This window comes from Oncorhynchus mykiss, chromosome 6, assembly GCF_057628025.1.
Source record: "Oncorhynchus mykiss isolate SJ-2025 chromosome 6, ASM5762802v1, whole genome shotgun sequence".
Taxonomy (NCBI): domain Eukaryota; kingdom Metazoa; phylum Chordata; class Actinopteri; order Salmoniformes; family Salmonidae; genus Oncorhynchus; species Oncorhynchus mykiss.
In genome coordinates this window covers 52,622,847-52,648,230 of record NC_143027.1, presented here as the reverse complement: position 1 = coordinate 52,648,230, position 25,384 = coordinate 52,622,847, and the positions used below count along the sequence as shown (strand labels likewise).

The 25,384-nt window shown below is 43.4% G+C and overlaps 1 protein-coding gene across 8 annotated transcripts in view; it reads left to right on the top strand.

Moving 5' to 3' along the window:
• The window catches only part of lrp4 (low density lipoprotein receptor-related protein 4), a 224,381-nt gene that overhangs the window by 180,614 nt on the left and 18,383 nt on the right, over positions 1–25,384 (top strand). For 3 of the 8 annotated variants that reach the window (XM_021606794.3, XM_021606797.3, XM_090238182.1), the window contains 18 exons: positions 4,151–4,327; positions 4,547–4,672; positions 5,323–5,531; positions 5,953–6,034; positions 6,232–6,337; positions 6,587–6,788; positions 6,947–7,136; positions 7,675–7,806; positions 8,627–8,767; positions 10,523–10,609; positions 10,915–11,086; positions 11,401–11,563; positions 13,243–13,468; positions 13,965–14,268; positions 15,705–15,923; positions 16,095–16,229; positions 21,393–21,501; positions 21,761–21,953. In XM_021606794.3, the coding sequence (XP_021462469.3) occupies positions 4,151–4,327; positions 4,547–4,672; positions 5,323–5,531; positions 5,953–6,034; positions 6,232–6,337; positions 6,587–6,788; positions 6,947–7,136; positions 7,675–7,806; positions 8,627–8,767; positions 10,523–10,609; positions 10,915–11,086; positions 11,401–11,563; positions 13,243–13,468; positions 13,965–14,268; positions 15,705–15,923; positions 16,095–16,229; positions 21,393–21,501; positions 21,761–21,953 (2,973 nt within the window). The remainder of the gene's footprint in view (positions 1–4,150; positions 4,328–4,546; positions 4,673–5,322; positions 5,532–5,952; positions 6,035–6,231; positions 6,338–6,586; positions 6,789–6,946; positions 7,137–7,674; positions 7,807–8,626; positions 8,768–10,522; positions 10,610–10,914; positions 11,087–11,400; positions 11,564–13,242; positions 13,469–13,964; positions 14,269–15,704; positions 15,924–16,094; positions 16,230–21,392; positions 21,502–21,760; positions 21,954–25,384) is intronic. The other 5 variants (XM_021606795.3, XM_090238183.1, XM_090238184.1 and 2 more) reach the window with 3 other exon arrangements.

Genomic DNA, 25,384 nt, shown 5'->3' with positions numbered 1-25,384 from the left:
ACCGGCAACTTCAGGAGCTTAATGGCAGATTCTGCAAAGGCCAGCAGTAGCTGAAGGAGGAGGGTCGGGAACAGGTTATTTTCTTCTGGTTAGGTTATCTTGATCTCTGGCTCCCTCTTGAGTCATTTGTCTGTCTTAATTATTTAACACGTTAGAATAGGAAAAATTTGTGACCTAAGCAACTTTGAGCTTGGTATGATCTTCGGTGCAAGGCGCGCTGGATCCAGTTATCTCAGAAACAACCGCCCTCATAGGCATTTCACGCTCGACAGTGTCTAGAGTTTACTAAGAATGGTGCAACAAACAAAAAACTTCCGTCAAACAGCTTGTGATGAGAGAGGTCGAAGGAGAATGGCAATAATCGTGCAAGCTAACAGGCAAGCCACAAACTGACAAAGAATGGTGCAGTACAACAGTGGTGTGCAGAACGGCATCACGGAACGCACAACTCGTCGATCCTTGTCATGGATGGGCTATTACCGCGAACAACCACACCTGGTTCAACTCCTATCAGCTAAAAACAAGAAGTGGCATTAGTGGAGGGGAGAATAGTGAATGTCTTTTAGGAGAGGAAAGGGAGGGTTACCCACTGCCCTGTGTGAGTGTTTGATTAGAGGAGGAGGGGTGTGTGAGGGGTGATAGGAGGAGGAGGACAGGGGTGTAGAGGGTACCCGTCCAGCCCTGTGTGAGCAGCCTTTATTGATGTGTGCTCTCGGGATAAAAACCTGTAATTGGCCCTGTACCTCCACTAGGCCCTCTGTTTGCTCAGACAACCGGCAGAACAAATGGAACGTGTGCCTGTGTGTGTATGCCTGTGTGTGTATGCCTGTGTGTGTATGCCTGTGTGTGTGCGCCTGTGTGTGTGTGCCTGTGTGTGCGTGTGAACGCATGCATGCCTTTTTTTTGTGCATGTGCGCATCTCTGTGTGTGTGTGGTCGTTTGAGAAACATTTGGAGACATGCCAGTTCTTTGTCATGGTATCTAGTGAGTGATGTGGGTGACACCCTTATCCTCTGAGCACACCTGTGCACCTTCGGGGGCGAGGTGGGGGTGGGCAGTAAAGGAGACAATAGGAGAGGGGGGTATAGCGAAGGATGTTGTGGGGACAGAGAGGGATAGAAATGTGGGCTTTTTTGGAGGGGGGGGGGTGAAAAGTAGGTAGGGGAGAGACCGAGAAGGACACAATAGAGCGAGTGAGGGAGATAAGGAGAAGAGTGGGGACAGAGAGGGGAGAGGTTACATGTGGGTGGGTAGACCCCCATGGAAGATTCCCTGTTGTCTTACAGCTGCTGGCCCAGCTATCCCTTAGACCAGAGACAGAAAAGAGAGAGTAGACCCACATACCACCAGTGTTCCTGCTATCTGCCCTTGAAAGAGAGAGGAGAGCGTCAACCCAACTCGGACTCCCCTTCACACCCATGTCTAACCATGTGTCTCCTTGAAGATAACATCAGGAACACACACACCAAGTATCATCTTACACACACCTGGAGACCTAAAGAAAAAGATAGACAGATGGAGAAACAGGAGAGAGAGAGAGAAAAATACCAATCTTTCCCTGAAGCTTTTTTTTCTGAAGGGTATGATACTTTAAGTACAGTGCCTTGCGAAAGTATTCGGCCCCCTTGAACTTTACGACCTTTTGCCACATTTCAGGCTTCAAACATAAAGATATAAAACTGTATTTTTTTGTGAAGAATCAACAACAAGTGGGACACAATCATGAAGTGGAACGACATTTATTGAATATTTCAAACTTTTTTAACAAAATTATTCAGCCCCTTTACTTTCAGTGCAGCAAACTCTCGCCAGAAGTTCAGTGAGGATCTCTGAATGATCCAATGTTGACCTAAATGACTAATGATGATAAATACAATCCACCTGTGTGTAATCAAGTCTCCGTATAAATGCACCTGCACTGTGATAGTCTCAGAGGTCCGTTAAAAGCGCAGAGAGCATCATGAAGAACAAGGAACACACCAGGCAGGTCCGAGATACTGTTGTGAAGAAGTTTAAAGCCGGATTTGGATACAACAAGATTTCCCAAGCTTTAAACATCCCAAGGAGCACTGTGCAAGCGATAATATTGAAATGGAAGGAGTATCAGACCACTGCAAATCTACCAAGACCTGGCCGTCCCTCTAAACTTTCAGCTCATACAAGGAGAAGACTGATCAGAGATGCAGCCAAGAGGCCCATGATCACTCTGGATGAACTGCAGAGATCTACAGCTGAGGTGGGAGACTCTGTCCATAGGACAACAATCAGTCGTATATTGCACAAATCTGGCCTTTATGGAAGAGTGGCAAGAAGAAAGCCATTTCTTAAAGATATCCATAAAAAGTGTCGTTTAAAGTTTGCCACAAGCCACCTGGGAGACACACCAAACATGTGGAAGAAGGTGCTCTGGTCAGATGAAACCAAAATTGAACTTTTTGGCAACAATGCAAAACGTTATGTTTGGCGTAAAAGCAACACAGCTGAACACACCATCCCCACTGTCAAACATGGTGGTGGCAACATCAAGGTTTGGGCCTGCTTTTCTTCAGCAGGGACAGGGAAGATGGTTAAAATTGATGGGAAGATGGATGGAGCCAAATACAGGACCATTCTGGAAGAAAACCTGATGGAGTCTGCAAAAGACCTGAGACTGGGACGGAGATTTGTCTTCCAACAAGACAATGATCCAAAACATAAAGCAAAATCTACAATGGAATGGTTCAAAAATAAACATATCCAGGTGTTAGAATGGCCAAGTCAAAGTCCAGACCTGAGTCCAATCGAGAATCTGTGGAAAGAACTGAAAACTGCTGTTCACAAATGCTCTCCATCCAACCTCACTGAGCTCGAGCTGTTTTGCAAGGAGGAATGGGAAAAAATGTCAGTCTCTCGATGTGCAAAACTGATAGAGACATACCCCAAGCGACTTACAGCTGTAATCACAGCAAAAGGTGGCGCTACAAAGTATTAACTTAAGGGGGCTGAATAATTTTGCACGCCCAATTTTTCAGTTTTTGATTTGTTAAAAAAGTTTGAAATATCCAATGAATGTCGTTCCACTTCATGATTGTGTCCCACTTGTTGTTGATTCTTCACAAAAAAATACAGTTTTATATCTTTATGTTTGAAGCCTGAAATGTGGCAAAAGGTTGCAAAGTTCAAGGGGGCCGAATACTTTCGCAAGGCACTGTATGTATCTGAGTATTCGTTTACATTAAGAGTTAGATAATATCTTATCCTCTTTCCCCAGGTTTGGTCTTTCACCCTTCTTCATTTACACCCCACTGTAAAACCCTGGTATAAAATACTAGACCTGTGTAAGACCTTTATGGCAGCAAGCTCACCACAAACTGTGCAGCACCAACAGAAATAAACAAGGTGAAAACGATGTTCTTTCCATCCATCAGTTGAGCGTATTCAGCACTCTCTGAGGTTCTCTGTGCTTTGCCAAAAATGTAGGCAATCTGGCCAATAGGGCCACCTCAGCTGGGCTAATGAATGAATAGAGGGACAATGGTATGGAAGTGTTCCACATATGTTCTCCACCAAGACTGTGGCCCTATTAAACGACCAAATCATTGTTCCCTTCCTTCCTTTCTTTGATCAATCCCTCCCTCCTTTCTTCAAGTAGTCAAACAGGGACTTCTTCTCAGAAGAAATCTATAGAGCTAGCATTTAACTCCCAAAGCTTATGTCATTAGCGAGTGGCTAATAAGAAACAGGCTAACTCCAACCAGCTCTGATTAAGGTTGAATACAATAGGGGACACAATTGAAAAGACAACAACATTAACTCGTCCTCATTTGATGGCGTGAGGAAGCAGATCTTGTCCAACTTTGTGCTATTTTGCTTTGAAGATAATTGTTCCTTTACTCCAGATTGGTTTTATTTGGTGTTTTGTTTTAGTTCGTGGAGGAACTGTTTAGGGATTTGTGTGTGGCTGTGTGTTGATTTTGTTGCTGCTCCAATGGGTGCTTGTTGTTTGAAATCATGTAACCCCCCTCATTCTATACCACAGGGTCAATGAGAATGTTCCAATGCTATTCTTGTGTTTCAGTAATAAGGACAACATATGCTTCTTTAAATACATATATTTGTCTATTTCTCTCTCTGTCTTTCTCTCTCTCTGTCTAACTCTCTCTCCATCCAGGCTTGCCCCATCCATTTGCCATCACGGTATTTGAGGATAGCCTTTACTGGACAGACTGGCACACCAAGAGCATCAACAGTGCCAACAAGTTCACAGGCAAGAACCAGGAGATCATCAGAAACAAGCTGCACTTCCCAATGGATATACACACACTGCACCCGCAGAGACAGCCCGCAGGTCAGTCAGACACAAACACACACTGATACGCATGCATGAACGCACATCCAATCTAATACACACACATGCTTCTTCGTGCACATACAAACGCACTCACTCACACACACATACAAACACACACACACACACACACACCACCCACAGGTGCACTCTGTTAGTCAGTAACACACCTGCACACTCACTCACAGAGTGCTTCTAACCTCTCCCCCTCTTCTCCAGGTGGGCGTAACCGATGTGGGACCAACAACGGGGGCTGCAGCCACCTCTGTCTCCCAGGCAACAAGACCTATACCTGCGACTGCCCCACGGGCTTCAAGAAAGTGGACCAGCATAACTGTGCCCTGAGTGAGTATACTTACTTGCCTACATGAACACACTCTAGGTAGAATGCTAGAATATTTGTTGACATTTCAATGTGATTATTTAGAGTTGTAAATATTTTTGTGTTCATTTAGGCATTGCTTCATTCTAAATATAAACTCAATGTTTGCTAAGTACATTTTCAGTCCAGTTAGCTAATGTTAAAGGGCAACTCCACCACTTTTAAACCTAATTTTCATTATCCCCAGCACAATACCAGTGTCTACATATGTGAAAACGGCATATTTTTGCGTTTTATATAAAACATTAAGTTAAAACATTGCTAGAAGCTCGTTTTTCTTACTTTTAATCCTACCCTGTGAAGTCACAGAGTAGCATTTATTTAATTTTTTAGGTCCTTTCTTGTTATCTAGCTGTTTTCACATATGTAGACACTGGTTTGGTGCTGGAGGTAACGAATATGAGGTTGAAAGGTGGCAGAATTGCCCTTTAATAGCATGTGTTAGTTTAGTTAGGTTCCAATTGTCCACACTAGAATGCCCAATTCATTGCTTAATCCCAAGGGGTACGCTAGTGTGGATAATTGGAACAGAGCCTTGGTGTATGTTGGTGTGTTGTGATGACCCTGTTGGTAAACCTAGAGCACTGACAGAAGACCTTTGGTCTTTGATCAGGTCTTGACAAGTTCCTGCTTTTTGCCCGAAGGACGGACATCCGACGAATCAGCTTCGACACCGAGGACATGTCGGATGATGTCATCCCGCTGGCCGACGTACGCAACGCCGTGGCACTGGACTGGCATGCCGAGGAGGGCTTCATCTATTGGACGGACGTCACCACCGACTCCATCAACCGGGCCCAATGGGACGGCTCAAGGCAGGAGGTCAGTTCTTCCCAATATTATTTCCCATATTAGTTATTAATTTAGCAGATGCTCCTATCCAGAGCCACTTACTGTACAATGGAAGGTGCATTCTACTAAAGTAAGTGAGACACTCACCCATCAAGATCATTACAAATAAAATAGCTAGTAATAGAGAAGAAAACAGTTTAGTGTTATAGTGGTGGATGTTTGGTCTAATGCTTGGTAAGATACAATTGTTTGGGGGAATCATTTTAGCTGATGAGATCAGAGTATTGATTAAAGTCCCTTGCACTTTACTTTTAACCAAATGTCGCCACCTATTGATTAGAGTCTGGTATCACAGTTAATTTTACAGCTGTTTGACTTTTTTTTGCTATGGGGGAGTATTTCAATTAAGTTACTGTACTGTATTGAAATTAGTTGTTATTGTGTGTGTCAGGTGGTGGTGGACACAAGTCTGGAAAGTCCAGCCGGTCTGGCTATTGACTGGGTGACCAACAAACTTTACTGGACCGACGCAGGTAAGAAACCTTAACTGTACGCGTGTTCTAGATTTAAATTACTATAGGGTAGTGGTACAAACTTCAGTTTGTACCACTGTGTATCATTTCAGCTATAGACTACCAGGAAGTCTTTTTTGACTAGTCTTTATTGAGTAATTTGTTGTACAAACAATAATTAATTGTGTGAGTGTGTGTGTGTGCGTGTGTGAGATCAGGTACAGATCGTATCGAGGTATCTAATGCAGACGGGAGCATGCGTACTGTTCTGATCTGGGAGAATCTTGACCGACCCAGGGACATCGTGGTTGACCCAATTGGAGGGTGAGTTAGAAGTCACGGCTCAATATCAGGTGTCAGATATCCAATGACACCTCTGACAGTAGTTTGCAGAGTAGCATGTAAACACACTTTTTTTCCAGCAGTTCAATAGAGTCCTCCCAAAAAGTTAGCGCAGCATGGACTTTGTAGTTTACCACTGACAACTAATCTGAACATACAGTATACAGATGAATTGTGCATACCACATACATGTACAGTTTACTGATACATGATTTTCCCTGAGTACTATAGATATATGTACTGGACAGACTGGGGTGTGAGTCCTAAGATAGAGCAGGCAGGGATGGATGCATCCAGCCGTATCGTCATCATCTCTTCCAACCTGACATGGCCTAACGGACTGGCAATTGACTACCAAACACAGCGCCTGTACTGGGCCGACGCCGGGATGAAGACCATCGAGTTTGGCAACTTTGATGGCTCAGACAGACAGGTGAGGTGGTCTTGAAGGGATAGTCTTTACAAGTTTTAGCTTATTTTCAAACTATTTTTGTATGTTGGATGGGTATTTAATCAAGTGAGACTTTTTACTCTCTGAATCAGAAGACTGGCTAATATTTTTATTCCCCCCGCCCCTCCATTGGTGTCCAGGTGTTGATTGGCAGTCAGTTGCCCCACCCCTTTGGGCTGACTCTGCATGAGGAGAAGCTCTATTGGACAGACTGGCAGTCAAAGAGCATCCAGTGTGCCAACAAAATGACTGGCCTGGGACGACAGACACTCGCCGAGAACCTGGAGAACCTCATGGATATTCACATGTTCCACCGCTACCGCACCACCGGTGTGTGTGTGTGTGTGTGTGTGTGTGTGTGTGTGTGTGTGTGTGTGTGTGTGCGCGCGTGCGAGCCCGCCCGCCCGCCCGCCCTGTTAGCCCTCTGAGTATTTTGTGACAAGATACTAGACCCCCACCTACAACACCAGGTCCAGTGTCCCTCCCTGTCGCTAGCGAGATTTGAGGCCAGGTAAACTGATCCTAGATATGTGTTTCAGAGGGCAAAAAGCACCTGGGGCTCATACCAGGCTGAAGCAGCACTGATAAGTATGTATGGATGTCAAACGTTCAGCCTGCTGCACAGAACCCATGGCCATGGAGGCTCTAGTCCAGAGAGCATGGTTAAATTGTGTTTGAGGTCCTTTTTAAACTCTCAACTGTTAAATAAACTCTCAACTGTTTAAACTCTCAACTGTTAAGTAATACACATATGTCATTGTTGCAATAGTTTGTGAGTGGGCAACATATACTGTACCTATCATCTTACGTTTTTATGTTGAATAATTATATATTGCGCTCTCTCCCCCCTCTGTCCCTCACTCTCTAGTGCGGACACCTTGTGCGGTGAATAATGGGGGCTGCAGTCACCTGTGTCTATTGGCTCCACCCTCAAAAGGCTCCAGCTGTACCTGTCCTACTGGCATCAACCTTCAGCTGGACGGAAAGACCTGCACACATGGTAGCATAGCACCAATATAATATTATTATACTACTAGCACCCATTGTACAACAACCCATGGTGCATTGGATGTTTTCTAAATGTTTTCTAATGTTTTTTCTAAATTGCCTCTGGGACACCTGATTGAGGACCTTATTACTGATGAATTTGTTTATGTTTTATGACCTTGTTCTGTTTCTGTTGCATTTTGTATTTTCTGAAATTCAGGGCTCTTTAAGAGACCTTGGTCTCAGTATGACTACCTGGTAAAATAAAGGTTTAAAAAAACAAGAACAAAAGCAACACTATACCATGTATCTCATCACTCAACACAATTAACCACAGAGATATTGATGTAAATAAACTATGTCTTCCAAGATACCACAAGTAGATTGATAACAATGTTTGATTAATAAGACATTGTCTCATCTTGATTTAAAGGAGAAAAAAACAAACATAGTTTAGTATTTTGTTCATTAGTACGCTGTTGATATGGTCCCAACAAGTGTTCATGTCAGCAGTAAAGTTTTCAAGATGGAGCACTTTCAGTAAAAATCTTACTGTGATAATAATGTGTTTTGCATTATCGTCACACTCTTTTCTTTGTCCTGTAAGTGCTCTATCTTGAAAACGTTACTGCTGACATCCCTTTAATTACTACCTTCACCGTCAAGGCCCAAGCTGCGATACAGTATTTACAGCCCGTTGATTCTTAAAGAATATCACTTACAAATGCCTCATAAGCTTAGTTCAACTGTATAACCTCGTCATAATCCTAAATATAAGGTTTTAGTCCATAACCTGTACTCTCCATACTGACAGTGTTGTGTCTTGGTTGTAGGGATGAGTAGTTTCCTGATCTTTGCACGGCGGACTGATATCAGGATGGTCTCCCTGGACATCCCCTACTTTGCTGATGTGGTGCTCGCTGTCAACAGATCCATGAAAAACACCATCGCCATCGGAGTGGACCCTAAAGAGGGTGTGTATGTGTGTGCATCTGTGCGTGTGTTTCAGCTTTTCTGCAATCTCTGTGGTATGAACAGGAAAATTAGGAAGGTCTGCACTTAGGTTTTGCAGTAAATATAAATAAAAATGTATTCAATCTTTCAAACCAGACGTTTCGCCCGAAAAGGCTTCATCATCAGTGTCCTTTGACAAAAAAGTGTCATTTTTTAATTGTGATCTGAATGTGCACCAGTGGTGGTCAGTGCCATTTAAGATGAGGGAGCAAAACATTTTTTCATTGAGCATGGCCTTATTTCTATTACAGTGTATTGAATGACTGTCATTCATATTTCATTCATCCAGCTCAATTTAACATCGATAGGTTTAGGCTAGTACATGATACAAAAATGTTACCAATAGCCATCATGAGGTTGCTACAACGTATCCTACGAATGAAAGTTTACCACACATAGGTTGAGATAAATGTTTTAGTAATCAAGGTGACAGACAGTGAATGACACATTCAATACTGCCTTGCACACTCTTGCCTACATCTAGCTGATCTAGGGTGTAATCATTTGTCAAGCAGTTGCAAATAAGAGTTTATATTGGACAAATTCAGGTATGTTGATCCCCGTTTTGTTCTGTTTGCTTCTGTTTAAAAACCTTTTTCAACAGAATCGGCAGAATAAAATACACCCCTGATCACCCGCACGCACACGCAGTTCACTTTCATAGCAGCCACATACAAACAGCATGATCACTTTGCTCCTTGTATAATTCTTTCTCTCATTTACGCTGTCTTCCTGTCTCCTTTTCCCTTCACTTGTGGACTTCATTGCACAACACATTAGCTGTCTGTGACCAGGCGAAAAAACCTTTCCAAGTCAAACCTTCATACCATTAACGCTAATCGGTACACACAGTCTACATCGTTGTCACCATATTAGTTAATGTCATAGTCAACATAGCTAATAGAACTAACGCGTTAGTAAACCTGCTACAATCACGCAGTTTAGCAGTTACATTGGGCCCCGGTGGCAATACATTTATAAAACCAAAAGCTTATCTTGATTTAGAAGAGTTCCAGTGTTGGATAGCCATAGCCAGCAAGCTAACATAGCATCCCTCTCTGTTTGAGCCGGGTGTTTGAGTAGGCTAAACTAGCTAGCTGCATTCATTAGCTGAAAAGGTGGGAAAAAAATACAACAAAATATAGCTAGCTCGCTCTCTTAATTCTCCTTAATTTATGAATAAATATATTTGTTCTCTAATCCTTTGATTGGGTGGACAACATGTCAGTTCTTGCTGCAAGAGCTCTGATAGGTTGATGGGCGTCCTCCGGAAGTTGTCATAATTACTGTGTAAGTCTATGGAAGGGAGTGAGAACCATGAGCCTCCTAGATTTTGAATTGAAGTCCGTGTTCCCAGAGGAGGACGGAATCTACTGTAGCTGTCCTCCGGCTAAACCATGGTACTACCCCAGAGAGTACTTCTGCGGCGACTGTAGACCTTCATTGCATTGTGTGTTTTAAATTATTATTAGAACTATTAATTAAAAACTATACTAACTATATTCACGTCACTGGTGACGTAAATATAGTTAGTATACTTTTATCTATAATGGATAACTTTTTAAAGCTTCACTATTTAAATTTTTTATTAACTTCTTGAGGAGGATGATCCTTCCCTTCCTCCTCTGAGGAGCCTCCACTGATGTGGAGGTGAAACAGTGACTAACAGTATGTCTTTGTAACCTTGATGTGTGTGTGTCTACTGCCCCCTGCAGGTAAAGTGTACTGGTCAGACAGCACACTGAAGAAGGTGAGTAGAGCTAACATCAATGGGACGGCTCATGAGGATATCATCGCTACAGGTGAGGGAAATAATCAATCAACTTTATTTCATAAATCAAAACATACAGTATCTGAATCATATTACAGATAGGCTAGTATCTTTTTTGTCTATCTGCTGTATTACAGAGGAATATTCATCTATATTGTAAAACAAATGACCTGTAGCACTGAAATATTTCAACTTCTATTCTTCTACATACCCTTCTCTCACTTCCTCTAATCCTCTCTCTTCTCCCTAACTTTATCTAATTTGCTCCTTTCATCCACTCTTTCTTTATTTCTTTATTGTCCTTCCTTCTTCCTCTCTTTTTCTCTCGCTCTCCAGGTCTGATGACCACTGATGGTCTGGCGGTGGATGCGGTGGGTCGAAAGATCTACTGGACGGACACCGGAACGAACCGGATCGAGGTGGCCAACCTGGACGGCTCCATGAGGAAGGTTCTGATCTGGCAGAACCTGGACAGCCCGCGAGCCATCGCCCTCTACCACGAGATGGGGTAAGGAGTTAGAGTTTGGCTAACAGGTTCACTGTGCACAGCAGTGTGTTTAGCTCCAAGTGCTGATTTTGCACTTGTTTTTCAATTAAAATGTAATTTTTACTATCAATGTACTGAATAATCATATGCAGACTATGAGAGAGTTAGTTCCTGTGTGTTTTAGGTATTTAGGTATTTTTGTTTGCAGGTCAATAAAAGTTGACCCGTCGTGAATTACACCCAAGGAATTTACTTTTTAAACATAGTTCGCTCTCCTTTGTCAGTCTACTAACGACTTCCGGTGTGACATTCATTTCTCTCTCTCTCTCCTCCAGGTATATGTACTGGACAGACTGGGGGGAGCATGCTAAGCTGGAGCGGTCAGCGATGGATGGCTCAGACCGTTTGGTTCTGATCAGTAACAACCTTGGCTGGCCCAACGGACTGGCCATCGACAGTGCCGGCTCACAGCTACTGTGGGCTGACGCACACACAGAGGTCAGTCGCCCTGTCCCGAAAAGCTAAAGCAGAGGTCAACCAATCCTGAGAGATACAGAGTGTGCAGGCTTTTGTTCCACAGCTAGGTCATGTTTAAAGTAGGACACACCATAGCAAAAGCATTTTGCCACTGAAATGACAATTCTGTGTTCTTATTGGAGAAGAAGAATGGAGAATCTTCATTAACCTGTCTACGATACTGGTTCCCAATTGGGAATCAACCCTCCCACGTTCAGCTGAAACGGTGGCGCATGGAACGCAAAAATATTCTTAAAAATATTTAACCTCCACACATTAACAAGTCCAATAGCTCAAATGAAAGATAAACATCTTGTTCATCTAGCCAGCAAGTCAGATTTCTAAAATGTTTTACGGCGAAAACATAGCACATATATATGTAAAACCACCACCAGACACAGCTCATTTCAATAGCCAAAACATGCAATCAACAAACGCAGGATTAAAAAATAAATCGCTCACTAACCTTTTGAAAATCTTCATCAGATGACAGTAATATGACATATTACACAGTACATTTTTTTTTTTTTCAATAATATGCCATTTATATCCATAAATGTCCATTTACAGTGAGTTCACCTTCAGAAATTACTCAAAAATGCCCGCAGGAAATCTATGTAGCGCGGCAAGATAACGTAAATAGACATCATAAACTTTGACTAAATATACATGTTCTACATATAGTTAGAAAGATACACTGCTTCTTTATGCAACCGCTGTGTTAGATTTATTTTTAACGTTACAGAAATCGCACACTATTCCATATGCTGAGACAGCGCTCAGTTCCAAGCTACATTTCCACGTAATGTTGGAGTCAACAGAAACACAGATTTAAGCATAAATATTCCCTTACCTTCGATGGTCTTCATTCAGAATGTTCTGGAAGGCTTCATACTTACCCAATACATCATTTGGTTTCAAGTCTTGCGTCTTTGTATTAGCTACTGCTAATAACATCAGCTGAAATGCACCCAAAACGTCCTTTGGTCCGGATAAGTTGCGCATCAAAACTTCAAAATTACACATTATATGTCGACTAAACAGGTCAAACTAAGTGCAGAAGCAAGCTTTATGATGTTTTAGACATGCAAAACAAACTTCAATTCAATCGGCCATCGTCTGCCCTTCTCTTGAGTGCTGGAAACAAAGGAATGGCTGGGACCAATTCGCGCCCATACGCACAGCCTATTCTCTCGTGGCACGCACTAATTTCAATCCCATAGGGTCAATTCTCGCGGGATTTGAACGATTTGAAGCTCTAATGAAAGAGGACATCTAGCGGAAGAGATAGAAAGTGTCCCCAGAATCATAGCTGGTTGGGAAGGGTGGGGGCCATGACGTCAAAGTTGCTCCAACTTTCATGGCCACAAAAACTAGTTTGGAAGAATGCCTGCCCTGTGAGTTCTGCTATACTTACAGACATAATTCAAACGGTTTTAGAATCTTTAGAGTGTTTTCTATCCAATAATTTATTTGCATATATTAGCAATTTTTGACAGATTTTTTTTCCAGTTTACTAGGGGTACCCAATCTCTCCAAAGGGGGCGTATGTCTGCCATATCCTTAACAGGTTTTAAAGAAGTTTTTAAAATCCAGGACTAGGCTTATTCTGTGTCTGGAAAACCGGCCTATTGAATTAACTAAGTTTTTCCCTCCCGTAGCGCATCGAGGCGGCAGACCTGAATGGGCTGAACCGCCGTACCCTGGTATCCCCGGTTCAGCACCCGTACGGTCTGACCCTACTAGGACCACACATCTACTGGACCGACTGGCAGAGCCGCAGCATCCAGCGGGCTGACAAAACCACCGGTGCCAACACCATCACCGTGCGCAGCAACCTGCCCGGGCTCATGGACATACAGGCCGTGGATAGAGAGAAGCCACTGGGTGAGTGTACGAATGGCACACTGGCCTCTGAACAGCAGAGAGGAAGGTGTGGGTAGGGGTTCGCATTGGTTTAACCTCGTCCCCAGGCTATTGCGCATGCCGCATAAAAGCCTGGTACATCAACCATTATAAGTTGGCCTTAGTGGGCATGACCATAGAATTATATGGGAGTGACCTTACTTGTGATCATTTCATTTTAGAAAATCACAGACTGCAAAAAATCTGGGAAGGTTGTTTGGTTGGTGTGTTTGGAATTGCGTGGCACTTACACGTTTGCTGTCCTCCCTTTATCCCCTGTATTATCTATTTATTGTTAGTCTTCCCTCTCTCACTTCACTTTCAATGGAATCAGTTGCCTGTATGTAATAGCAATGTAATGAAACCCATAAATATGCTGCTGCTACCCCTATTTCTGTACCTGCAACAAAAGTTTGACTTGGTTTGCTTCTTTCTCTCTCTCTCTCTCTCTCTTACACACCATCTCTCCCCCCTCCAGGTTTCAATAAGTGTGGTAGAAGGAACGGGGGCTGTAGCCACCTGTGTCTGCCCCGCCCCAACGGTACTTCCTGTGCCTGTCCCACCGGCATCCTCCTCAAGGGGGATGCCAGGTCATGTGACGACTCCCCCGAGACCTACCTGCTCTTCTCCAACCGGGTCAGCGTGCGACGCATTTCCCTGGACACAAATGACCACACAGATGTGCATGTGCCCGTGCCTGAGCTGCACAACGTCATCTCACTGGACTACGACAGTGTGGACGGAAAGCTGTACTACACCGATGTCAGCCTTGATGTTATCAGGTATGCTAAAAAGACACGCTCACACACAATATACACTGAGTGTACAAAACATTAGGATCACCTTCCTAATATTGAGTTGCACCTCCTTTTGCCCTCAGAACAGCCTCAATTAATTTACTCTATAAGGTGTCAAAAGTTTTCCACAGGGATGCTGGCCTAATGCTTCCCACAGTTGTGTCAAGTTGGCTGGTAGTGTATCTCTACACCAAATAGATTGTTGCATCTCATCCCATGGATGCTCAATTGGATTGAGATCTGGTGACTGGGCAGGCCACTGCAGTAAGCTGAATTCACTGTCATGTTTGTGGAACCATTCCTTGACAATCCTAACCTTGTGGCATGGGGCAGATGAATACACAGCTGCCATGAAGGGATGTACCTGATTGGCAATGATGTTCAGATATCCTGTGGTATTCAAACGTAGCTCCGCTTTTATCAAGGGACCCAGTGTGTGCCATGAAAACACACCCCACACCACCACCACCAGCCTGCAATGTTGAAAAGCAGCATGATGGATGCATATACTCATGTGGTTTTCCAAATACCCTAGTCCTCCCATCAGCGTGAAATAACAGGAACCGGGATTCATCAGACCAGGCAATGTTTTTTTAACTCTCCAGTGTTTTTGTCCCTTAGCCCACTGCAACTGCGGTTTCTTGTTTTTTGCTGAAATAAGTGGACCTCTGCAAGGTCTTTGGCTGCCATACCCAATTTGTGTCAAGGTACAACGAGTTGTGCATTATTTGATGGGTCTTTGGGGACCAATGTTGTACTGAACTGTCAGTTGACTAACTGTAGTCCGTCTGTTGCTCTGCACAATTCGTGTCTGCCTCATTTGTCCTCTTTCACCAATGACCTGTTTTCGACCACTGGCCAGCCGTTGGCTGGATGTCCGTTGGGTGGTGGACTTGATACACACAAAACTGTTGAGCGTGAAAAACCCAGCAGTGTTGCAGTTCTTGACACACTCAAACCGGTGCGCCTGGCACCTACTACCATACCCCGTTCAAATCTTGTGTCTTGCCCAGTCATCGTCTGAATGGCACACATACACAATCCATGTCTCAAGGCTTAAAAATCCTTCTTAAACATTCATCTACACTGATTGAAGTGGATTTAACAAGTGACATCAATAAGGGATCATAGCTTTCAACTGGATTCACCTGGTCAGTCTATTTCATGTAAAGAGGTGTTCTTAATGTTTTATATACTCAGTGTATACACACACACAATAAATACACTCTTAATCACACACGCATGCATTCCCACACATGGAATTCATCCTTGTCACTGTCATTTTTTCTTACTATTTGGGGTTTTAACTCTTTGTAATTAATGTATTTGAGCAATAGGATTTGATTTAATAAATTATATAACTAATTGATTTGCTGATTGATTCATTCATTGTTTGACTTAACTTCTCCTGTGCTGGTCAGACGGGCCAACCTGGATGGTACAGGGATGGAGACAGTGATAAGCCAGGGTCTGAAGACTACTGATGGTCTGGCTGTGGACTGGGTGACCAGGAATATGTACTGGACGGACACAGGTCGCAACACCATTGAGGTGGCCCGACTGGACGGGACCAGCCGCAAAGTACTAGTCAACAACAGCCTGGATGAACCCAGGGCCATCGCTGTGTTTCCCAGCAAAGGGTGAGAGGGGGAGAGGAGGAGGAATAGAGGGGGGAAGTGTTAAGGTTGAGGGAAGAGGGTGGAAGGGTATAGTGGAAGAGATTGGTTTTGTGGGCGTTTGTATTTGTGTGTGTGTGTGTGTGGGGGGTGTGTGCGGGAACTGGGTTGTCATTGTTTCATTGGTCTCCCTAGGTACCTGTTCTGGACAGACTGGGGTCACATTGCTAAGATTGAGCGGGCACACCTAGACGGATCAGACCGTAAAGTTCTGATTAACACAGACCTGGGCTGGCCCAACGGACTCACACTGGACTACGACACACGCAGGTTAGAGCGAGAGAGTGGAAGGGAGGGGAATGGAGACAGGCAGGGAATAGGGGACTGACAGGGAGGGATGGATGGAGGGAGGGAGGGAATGACAGACAGATACAGGAGAGAGACGGAGTGGTGGAGAGGGAGGGAATAAGGGAATGACAGACAGAGATAAAGAAGAGAGAGGGAGTGGTAGGGAGGGAATAAGGGAATGACAGACAGAGATAAAGGAGAGAGAGTGGTAGGGAGGGAGGGAATAAGGGAATGACAGACAGATATATAGGAGAGAGCGAGGGATTGGTAGGGAGGGAATAAGGAAATGACAGACAGATATATAGGAGAGAGCGAGGGATTGGTAGGGAGGGAGGGAGGGAGGGAATAAGGGAATGACAGAGATACAGGAGAGAGAGGGAATGGTAGGGAGGGAGAGAGGGAGGGAGCGCAGGTTAGTGTTTTTCATAATAAATCTTGTTCTGGAGGCAGCCTTGCTGCAGCCTTGGTCACTAGCTGGCACAGCCATAAAGTAATATTATCTGCCTAGCCTTAACTCTAACCTTAACCACACTGTTAACCCTAATGCCTAACCCTTAAATTAATTTAACTTTAAATTAAGACCAAAAAGCAAAGTTTTGTTTTCATTAATTTTTACAATAAAGACATTTGACATTGCAGTTGGCCCATCTAGCAAAAATTGCTCCATTCTGCCTCTAGGACAAGACTCATCCCATTAAATGTCAACCTACAGAGGGAGAGTGTGACAGACAGGAAAAGAAAGACTGAAAATATTAGGAACTAACAGCATGCAAAGCAGATCTCAGTCGAGAAAATCAAATAATTTTCTGAAGAACATTCTGTTTTGTATACAGGGTTCCCACGGGTCCTTGAAATCCTTGAAAGTTTGTGAATTTGAGAAAAAAAATCAAGGTTATTTAAAGTGCTTGAATTGATATAATTAGTGCAGGAATAGAAATTTAAGGTATTTCAATTTTTTTGTTTACTTAACATCAGTAATAGGCCTACGTTCAACTGTCTGCACTTGCGTACATGAGTGATTGAAGTCGAATGATCCAGGTTAAACAGCGGCAAGCAAGCGAGAAACCTAACAGGCTGACCACACTGCTCGCATCGCGTGCGCGAGCGTTGCAAAATAAGCGTAGAAATCTATGTTATTCAATTATTGCACCCACAATGCTCGAGCGCGCTAACGAGCGTCTGCGTTGCCAAGGGCTAAAATAGAAATCAGTTCTATTTCTGATGCAGATCGTGCTGGAAGTCCTGCCTCTCCCATCTCCTCATTGGTTTATAGAAGAAGGTACCCACGTGCCATCTCCTCATTGGTTATACCCACATGGGTGACTGAAAGACAAACGAGGTCAGTGGCGGTAATGTACCTAATTTATGAAAGTTGCCAATCGCAATATAAAGTCAAGAGAAGAAAAGGCCTGGAAGGAAGAGAGATGACTAGAAACTATTTGTGTGGATTAATTGGCGGAGTAGAGGACCTTGTGCTTTTCAGGTAAAATAACAACTCAATGTTTGTATCCCAGAACAAATTAGCTAGCAACAGCTAGCAAGTGCAAGCTAACTAGCTAAATTGCCATAAATGTTTAATGCTTTTTGACCTGTCCCCAAATTAATATAATTGGTTCAGAGTTTGTTTTGATAATTTAACCTGCATGTCGTGATCGCGTTTGGTGTGGGGGGACAAAATAAATGTATGCACGATGGTGCACGCTCGCAGCCAGTTTGGCTTCCATGTAACGTTAAGCGAACCTTCAGCTATGCCTGGAAAATGTCAATTCCAGGACTCGTGGCTCACCAAAGACATTTACAAAGACTGGCTTGTTAATGATCAGTGGGACATCCATATGGCCCGATGCAGAGCCTGCAGCAAATCAATTAAAGTTCACGCCATGGACGAAGCAGCTGTGACAAGCCATGCTGCTGGAGCATCACACAGGACGGCCATCTGCAAGTTAAAAGCAGGTAGGTCCTACCCCTGGTAATGTAGAAAGGAATACAACAACCATACTTAGTTATTAACGTTACTTAGTTAGCTAGATTATTCCGTCTCTTCATGGTTGTGTAAATTAACTTTAACGTTACAGAATTATTCGGTCAAATTAACCTTTTCTATGTTGTTGTTAGCTAACGTTATCTAGATGTCTCAGTCAGTTCTCCCACAGAATCACACCTGACAATAGTGCTAGCTTGCTAAAGTTAGCTAATTTGTTAATGTTACATTAGCCAACTTGCGGCAAGCAGAGCTGGACAGTGAACATTTCAAATAAATTACGTTAGGTGAAGTTTACATTTAGTTAAAGGACGTTCACTAGAGTTGTTAGTGACAACGTTTCATGACTAATGCTAGCTAACATTAGCCAGCTAGCTAGTCATTCATCAGACTTGCACAATTATGTTCTTACAGCTCCGACTCAATTGATCTATGTGAAAAGTCATCATTGACATCACCACCTAGACAATCTTCAATCTTGAAACTACTACCACAGTCACCACCTCCATTATAACTGGCGTTCCCAAAGAGGACACATTGAGGGCTGAGACATTGTGGTGTCTGAATATGATGGGGGTGAGTGGCATGGTTTATAAACTGTCACCTGTAACATTAAATTATTTTTAGGAACATGTTATGTTTGTTTTCATATTTCATATTCTCTCTCTGTGACACACACAGGTTCACACACAGGCTAGAAACAGAAATAAGTGTTTGGTTTCAATCTTCTTCTTTTTTTACTCTTAGGTGTGCTGTTCTCAGCAATGTTCCCAGACAGTGCAACAGCCAAGACCTTCGCATGCAGGGCAGCAAAGTCCAGCTGTGTGTGCATAGCTTGGCTCCTCATTTCAAACACTTGTTGTCTTAAAAATTGTCTGCTGGGGAGGAGGACTATGTACTTCTCTTTGATGAGCCTTAACAGAAAAACTCAGTCAAAGCAGTGTGACTTCCACGTCCGTTTATGGGATGAGGACAAAGTTGGGATGAGATTTTATGATTCTAAATTTATGGGACATTGGACCTTAAAGCGGTCTATAAGAAGAGCACCGAAGATCTACCAAGGAAAACATGGTTCAGATCTCCTGGATGGACCAAATGTAAATCGGTCATTTTACTCAAAGGTTGAGAAGGCCCTCCTAGATTTTAATATACACCTTATAAACATTGGCAGTTGCCGTCTCCATATTGTACTAGGAGCATTTCAGAAGGGAGTGGAAGAAACAGAGTGGAAAGCTGACAGTGTACTGCATGCAATGTACAGTGAGGGAGAAAAAAGTATTTGATCCCCTGCTGATTTTGTACGTTTGCCCACTGACAAAGAAATGATCAGTCTATAATTTTAATGGTAGGTTTATTTGAACAGTAAGAGACAAAATAACACACAAAAAATCCAGAAAAACGCATGTCAAAAATGTTATAAATTGATTTGCATTTTAATGAGGGAAATAAGTATTTGACCCTCTCAATCAGAAAGATTTCTGGCTCCCAGGTGTTTTTTATACAGGTAACGAGCTGAGATTAGGAGCACACTCTTATAGCGAGTGCTCCTAATCTCAGCTTGTTACCTGTATAAAAGACACCTTTCCACAGAAGCAATCAATCAATCAATCAGATTCCAAACTCTCCACCATGGCCAAGACTAAAGAGCTCTCCAAGGATGTCAGGGACAAGATTAGATCTCCCTCCTGAGATGTTTGCAAACCTGGTGGCCAACTACAAGAAACGTCTGACCTCTGGGATTGCCAACAAGGGTTTTGCCACCAAGTACTAAGTCATGTTTTGCAGAGGGGTCAAATACTTATTTCCCTCATTAAAATGCAAATCAATTTATAACATTTTCGAAATGCGTTTTTCTGGATTTTTGTTGTTGTTATTCTGTCTCTCACTGTCCAAGACAGCGTGGACACATTTTTACGAGTATATGTCAAAGGACAGAGAGCTCAGAAATCAAGGAGAATTTGCCACCAACTCGTCTTACTCTCACCTTGCATAAGCAAGGCAGAGGTATGTGACACATCAAGAAGAACAGACAGAGAAGAATGGATGAGCAAAAAAAACAGAAAGAGAAAAGACCTTATAGATGAAATAGATTAACTTAAAGGGAAGAAAATAATTACATAAATGACAGATGACATAAATGCTCTCGAGACCTCAGCAGACAAATTTGCACTCAAAGCGGAGAGCACAGGAAACCTCACTCTTATTGCCAAGTCTAATAGCCTGAGAAAGGGTGCTAAAGATAAAAAAAAAGCACAAATAGCTGAAATAGAAACACTACTCAACGAAAAAGTGAATGTCCTGAAAAGCAAATGAAGGGGTATAACAGCAAAAAGCAAGGGTTTGGCACTGTTTTAGCAGTTTGCGAAGGAGCAAAACACTACTCAATGAGTAAGTGATCAACAACAAAAAGCAAATGAACCAAAAAGGCCAACAACCCCAGAACACAATGGTCTGGGAAATGTTTTATTGGGGAAAGGTTTTATTTATAATTTGTTTTTTCATTTTCATCTAATATTTTATTGTTGCAAAACATTTTATTCATGGTCATGTGTTGTTGTTTACTTTTAAAAAAACTCATGTTTTTGCTCTGCGACATGTTTTGTGTTAAGCTGGTGCTAATGAAATAAAAGAGGAGGAGTTACTTAGCTCTTCAACTTGTAAATAAGTATCTGTCTCTATCGCTCAACTTACACAAGATGTGGTTTTGCTGTGCTGTGTTAGAGAAAGCAAGAGACCACATAGTCTGCCATCACTGTAACACAGAACAATTGAGAAGTGTTCACACATTCAAGCCTCTCTCTTTTTAATTGTTGTCTGTGAGCTTCTGTAAAGCCTGCTAGCTCTCACAGTGTTGTAACAGTAATTAACCTTGATCTGTGTCTCAAACTATGCCATGTTGGGTCCTTGAATTTGAGGGAATTGGGCCTGGAAAGTCCTTGAAAAGTCCTTGAATTTAATGTTTAAGAAGGTGTGGGAATCCTGTGTGTAGTAAATCATAGTACAGTACAGGAGTTTTCTGGCCTCTTGATAGATAGCTTTGATGTCAATTCCTGTTAAATCCCTCTCATCTCTGTCTAATATCTCTGCAAAGTATTTTGCCTAGTATGTATATGTACTATGATTGTGTGTGTTTAACTCCTGCGTGTGTGTGTGTGTGTGTGTAGGATCTTCTGGGTGGATGCTCACCTGGACCGCATTGAGAGTTCCGACCTAAACGGAAAGCTCCGGCAAATCCTCATCAGCCCTGTTTCCCACCCCTTCGCCCTCACACAGGTATCCCCTCCAGCTGTCAATCAACTACCTGACCCCTCCCCCTGGCTGCCATGTCCACTCACTTGCTCTTTCACTCTTCCGTCACTCAATTGTTTGTTCACTGCCTCACTTGCTCTCCCTCCTACTCCACTCATACTGAACCATAAAACTGAACCATTCTACTTCCCTCCATCTCTGACCTTCATTTTCTTCCTCCCTCTCTCTCTTCCTCGTCTATGTTTCTTTCTCTCCTCTCTTTTTCTCTACTTTGTTCCCCCAGTTGAAGCCGGTGTCCTCCCCTCTAACCCCTTTCTCCCGACTCTCGCAGCAAGACCGTTGGATCTACTGGACGGACTGGCAGACTAAGTCCATTCAGCGTGTGGACAAACACACTGGCCGCAGCAAGGAGACGGTCCTGGCCAATGTGGAGGGCCTCATGGACATCATCATAGTCTCGCCACAGAGGCAGAGCGGTAAGGGAGCAGGGAGATATTGCCCCTAGACGCTGATCTTGAGTCATTTTAGCATTTTCCCAACTAATGGTTAAGGTTAGGATTGGGGAGGGAAGCTGATCCTAGACCTGTACCGAAGGTGAATCTTCACCCTTGAGCGAGCGGTATGTTGCCCCTAACTACTGATACCGGTTCAAGTATTAGTTCATTTTCTTATGGCGTAGTTTAGAATTTGATCCAAGATGATTAGAGCCAGATTCAACCCCCATTCTGGTGTCGCCACAGTGACTGAGTGGTAGCGAGCATTTCGCGGATGTTTTTTATTTACATTTTTCAAACTTTCACCTTATACTGTTGGTCACATTCAAGGATGGTTATTTACAGTGTGTGTTATGTAATACATGCCTTGTTTAGAGCGGAGGTAAACATTTTTTTTTACTCAACAACAGTAAAAGTGTTCAACATTGTATTGCGAATCTCTACAAACTCTTCTTCATCTGTTGAGTACACCTGCTATAAAATGTCCATTAAGCTTAAGGGATATCCATTCCGTCAATTACGGTAAAAAAAAATACAAAATGACATACCATTCGAAAGCAATTGTCTTTTCGTAAAACAACCTCAAATCTTACTGCTGGCAATGTCCGAAGCATGTCCCACATAGCTGTCTTCAGATGAATGCACTAGATGTGAGTCGCTCTGGATAGGAGTGTCTGTTAAATCTGGATAAATAACATCTGCTAAATTACTGAAATGTAAAATGTTCACCCTGGTGTTCATAATGCAATGCATTTCTTTCTCAATTCAGTACCTTCCATGTATCCTCCAGTATGTAGCATTGCTATATCTGACTCGTTTGCTATTAGCAAATTGAATGGGGAAATAAGTTGGATGTTTCCTCGCTTGTCTATGTGTTATTTAAAAAATAACACCCCAATCGCTAGGGTCATTTTAAGATGTCAGGTGTCAAAATCTGTTCAGTTTTGACGCTGAGCTCATTGCCCAACCAGACGCATCTGGCTTCAGGTGGCCGGGAGACCTCGTGATCTTCAGCTGCTATTTAGCGGACGAACTGGGAATCAGACAGGAAATCTAATTACGTTAGTGGAAATGTAGCAACGTCAGTTTGCTTCTCATATGTATATTATTCCTATATGTTGGAAAAATTGAGCCGTTGCACAATTCCTGCTGTTTTCAAATGGCTGTGTTTCTAGGTGAATTTATGCGTGTTTGTAGTGCCACTATTAGGTAAAAGATCTGACTTGTTTTTTTGTTTTCTTTATCCTTCTGGTATATTTTGTTTCAAACCTAGACTTTCAAAACGGACAATTTTACTTCCTTTTGCCTCCTGTTGCTCTGGCTCTGTAATAGTCACATTGCTGCTATTTCTAATAGCACTAAGCATGTATTGGTTGAAATATGAATGTCTTTCATTAAGCATAAAATATATGTTAGTCACAGCCGTGTATATTCCCCCTCAAGTCAATACCACAACGGCCCTCAAGGAACATTATGCAAACTGGAAACCACATATCCTGAGGCCACATGAATTGTAGCTGGGGATTTTAACAAAATAAATTTGAGGAAAAAGCTACCAAAGTTCTATCAACACATTGACTGTAGTTACTTAGGAAAAACACTAGACCACTGCTACGTGCCTTTTCGAGATGCTTACAAGGCCCTCCCCACCCTCCCTTCAGCAAATCAGATCACGACTCAATTTTGCTCCTCCCTTCCTTATAGTGCTAAGGTCTGTGCTAAGGCCTATTCAACACTGGCGTGACCAATCGGAATTCATGCTTCAAGATTGTTTTGAACACGCGGACTGGGATATTTTCCGAGTAACCTGAGAATAACATTGACGTTTCACAAACACGTGACAGAGTTCATCAGGAAGTGTATAGGGGATGTCACCCACGGTGACTATTAAAACCTACCCAAACCAGAAACCATGGATCGATGGCAGCATTTGCGTAAAACTGAAAGTGCGAACCTCCACATTTTAGTTTTTCCCTCCGTAAGGCAATCAAACAGGCAAAACGTCAGTACAGAGACCAAGTGGAGTTGCAATTCAACGGCTCAGACACGAGACGTATGTGGCAGGGTCTATAGGCAATCACGGATTACAAAGGGAAACCAGCCACGTTGCGGACACCGTCTTGCTCCCAGACAAGCTGAAAATCATCTTCGTCCGCTTTGACGATAACACAGTGCCACCAACGCAGGCCGCTCCCAAGGACTGTGGGCTCTCGTTCTCCATGGCTAACTTGAGTAAGACATTTAAGCGTGTTAACCCTCACAAGACTGCCGGCCCAGACAGCATCCCTAGCCGCATCCTCAGAGCGTGCGCAGACCAGCTGGCTGGAGTATTTATTGACATATTCAATCTCTCCCTATCCCAGTCTGCTTTCCCCACTTGCTTCAAGATGTTCACCATTGTTCCTGTACCCAAGAAAGCACAGTTAACTGAACTAAATTACTAATTAAGTCTAATTAAGGATCACCTCACCTCTACCTTACCTGACATCCTATACCCACTTAAATTTGCTTACCGCCCCAATAGATCCACAGACAAGGCCATCGCCATCACACTGCCCTATCCCATCTGGACAAGAGGAATTACCTTCAGCCTTCAACACCATAGTAACCTCCAAGCTCATCATTAAGCTCGGGCCCTGGATCTAAACCCTGCCCTGTGCGACTGGGTCCTGGACTTCCTGACGAACTGCCCACAGGTGGTGAAGGTAGGAAACAACACCTCCGCTTCGCTGATCCTTAACACCGGGGCCCCACAAGGGTGTGTGCTCAGCCCCCTCCTGTACTCCTTGTTCACCCATGACTGCATGGCCACGCATGCCTCCAAGTCAATCATCAAGTTTGCAGATGACACAACAGTAGTAGGCCAGATTACTAACAATGACGAGACAGTGTACAGGGAGGAGGTGAGGGCCCTGGTGGAGCGTTGGCAGGGAAATAACCTCTCCCTCAACATCAACAAAATGAAAGAGCTGATCGTGGACTTCAGTAAACAGCAGCGGGAGCACGTCGCTATCCACATCGATGGGACCACAGTGGAGACGATCTGAAATGGTCCACCCATACGGGGTGTGTGGTGAAGAAGGCGCAACAGTGCCTCTTCAACTTCAGGAGGCTGAAGAAATTTGTCTTGCCCGCTAAGACCCTCAAACTTTTACAGATGCACAATTGAGATTATCCTGTCGGGCTGTATCACCGCCTGGTACGGCAACTGCACCACCCGCATCCGCAGGGCACTCCAGAGGATGGTGTGGCCTGCCCAACGCATCACCGGGGGGACACTGCCTGCCCTCCAGGACACCTACAGCACCCGATGTCAAAGTAAGGCCAGCAAGGACATCAACAACCCGAGCCACTGCCTGTTCAACCCGTTACCATTCAGAACGCGAGGTCAGTACAGGTGCATTACACCTGGG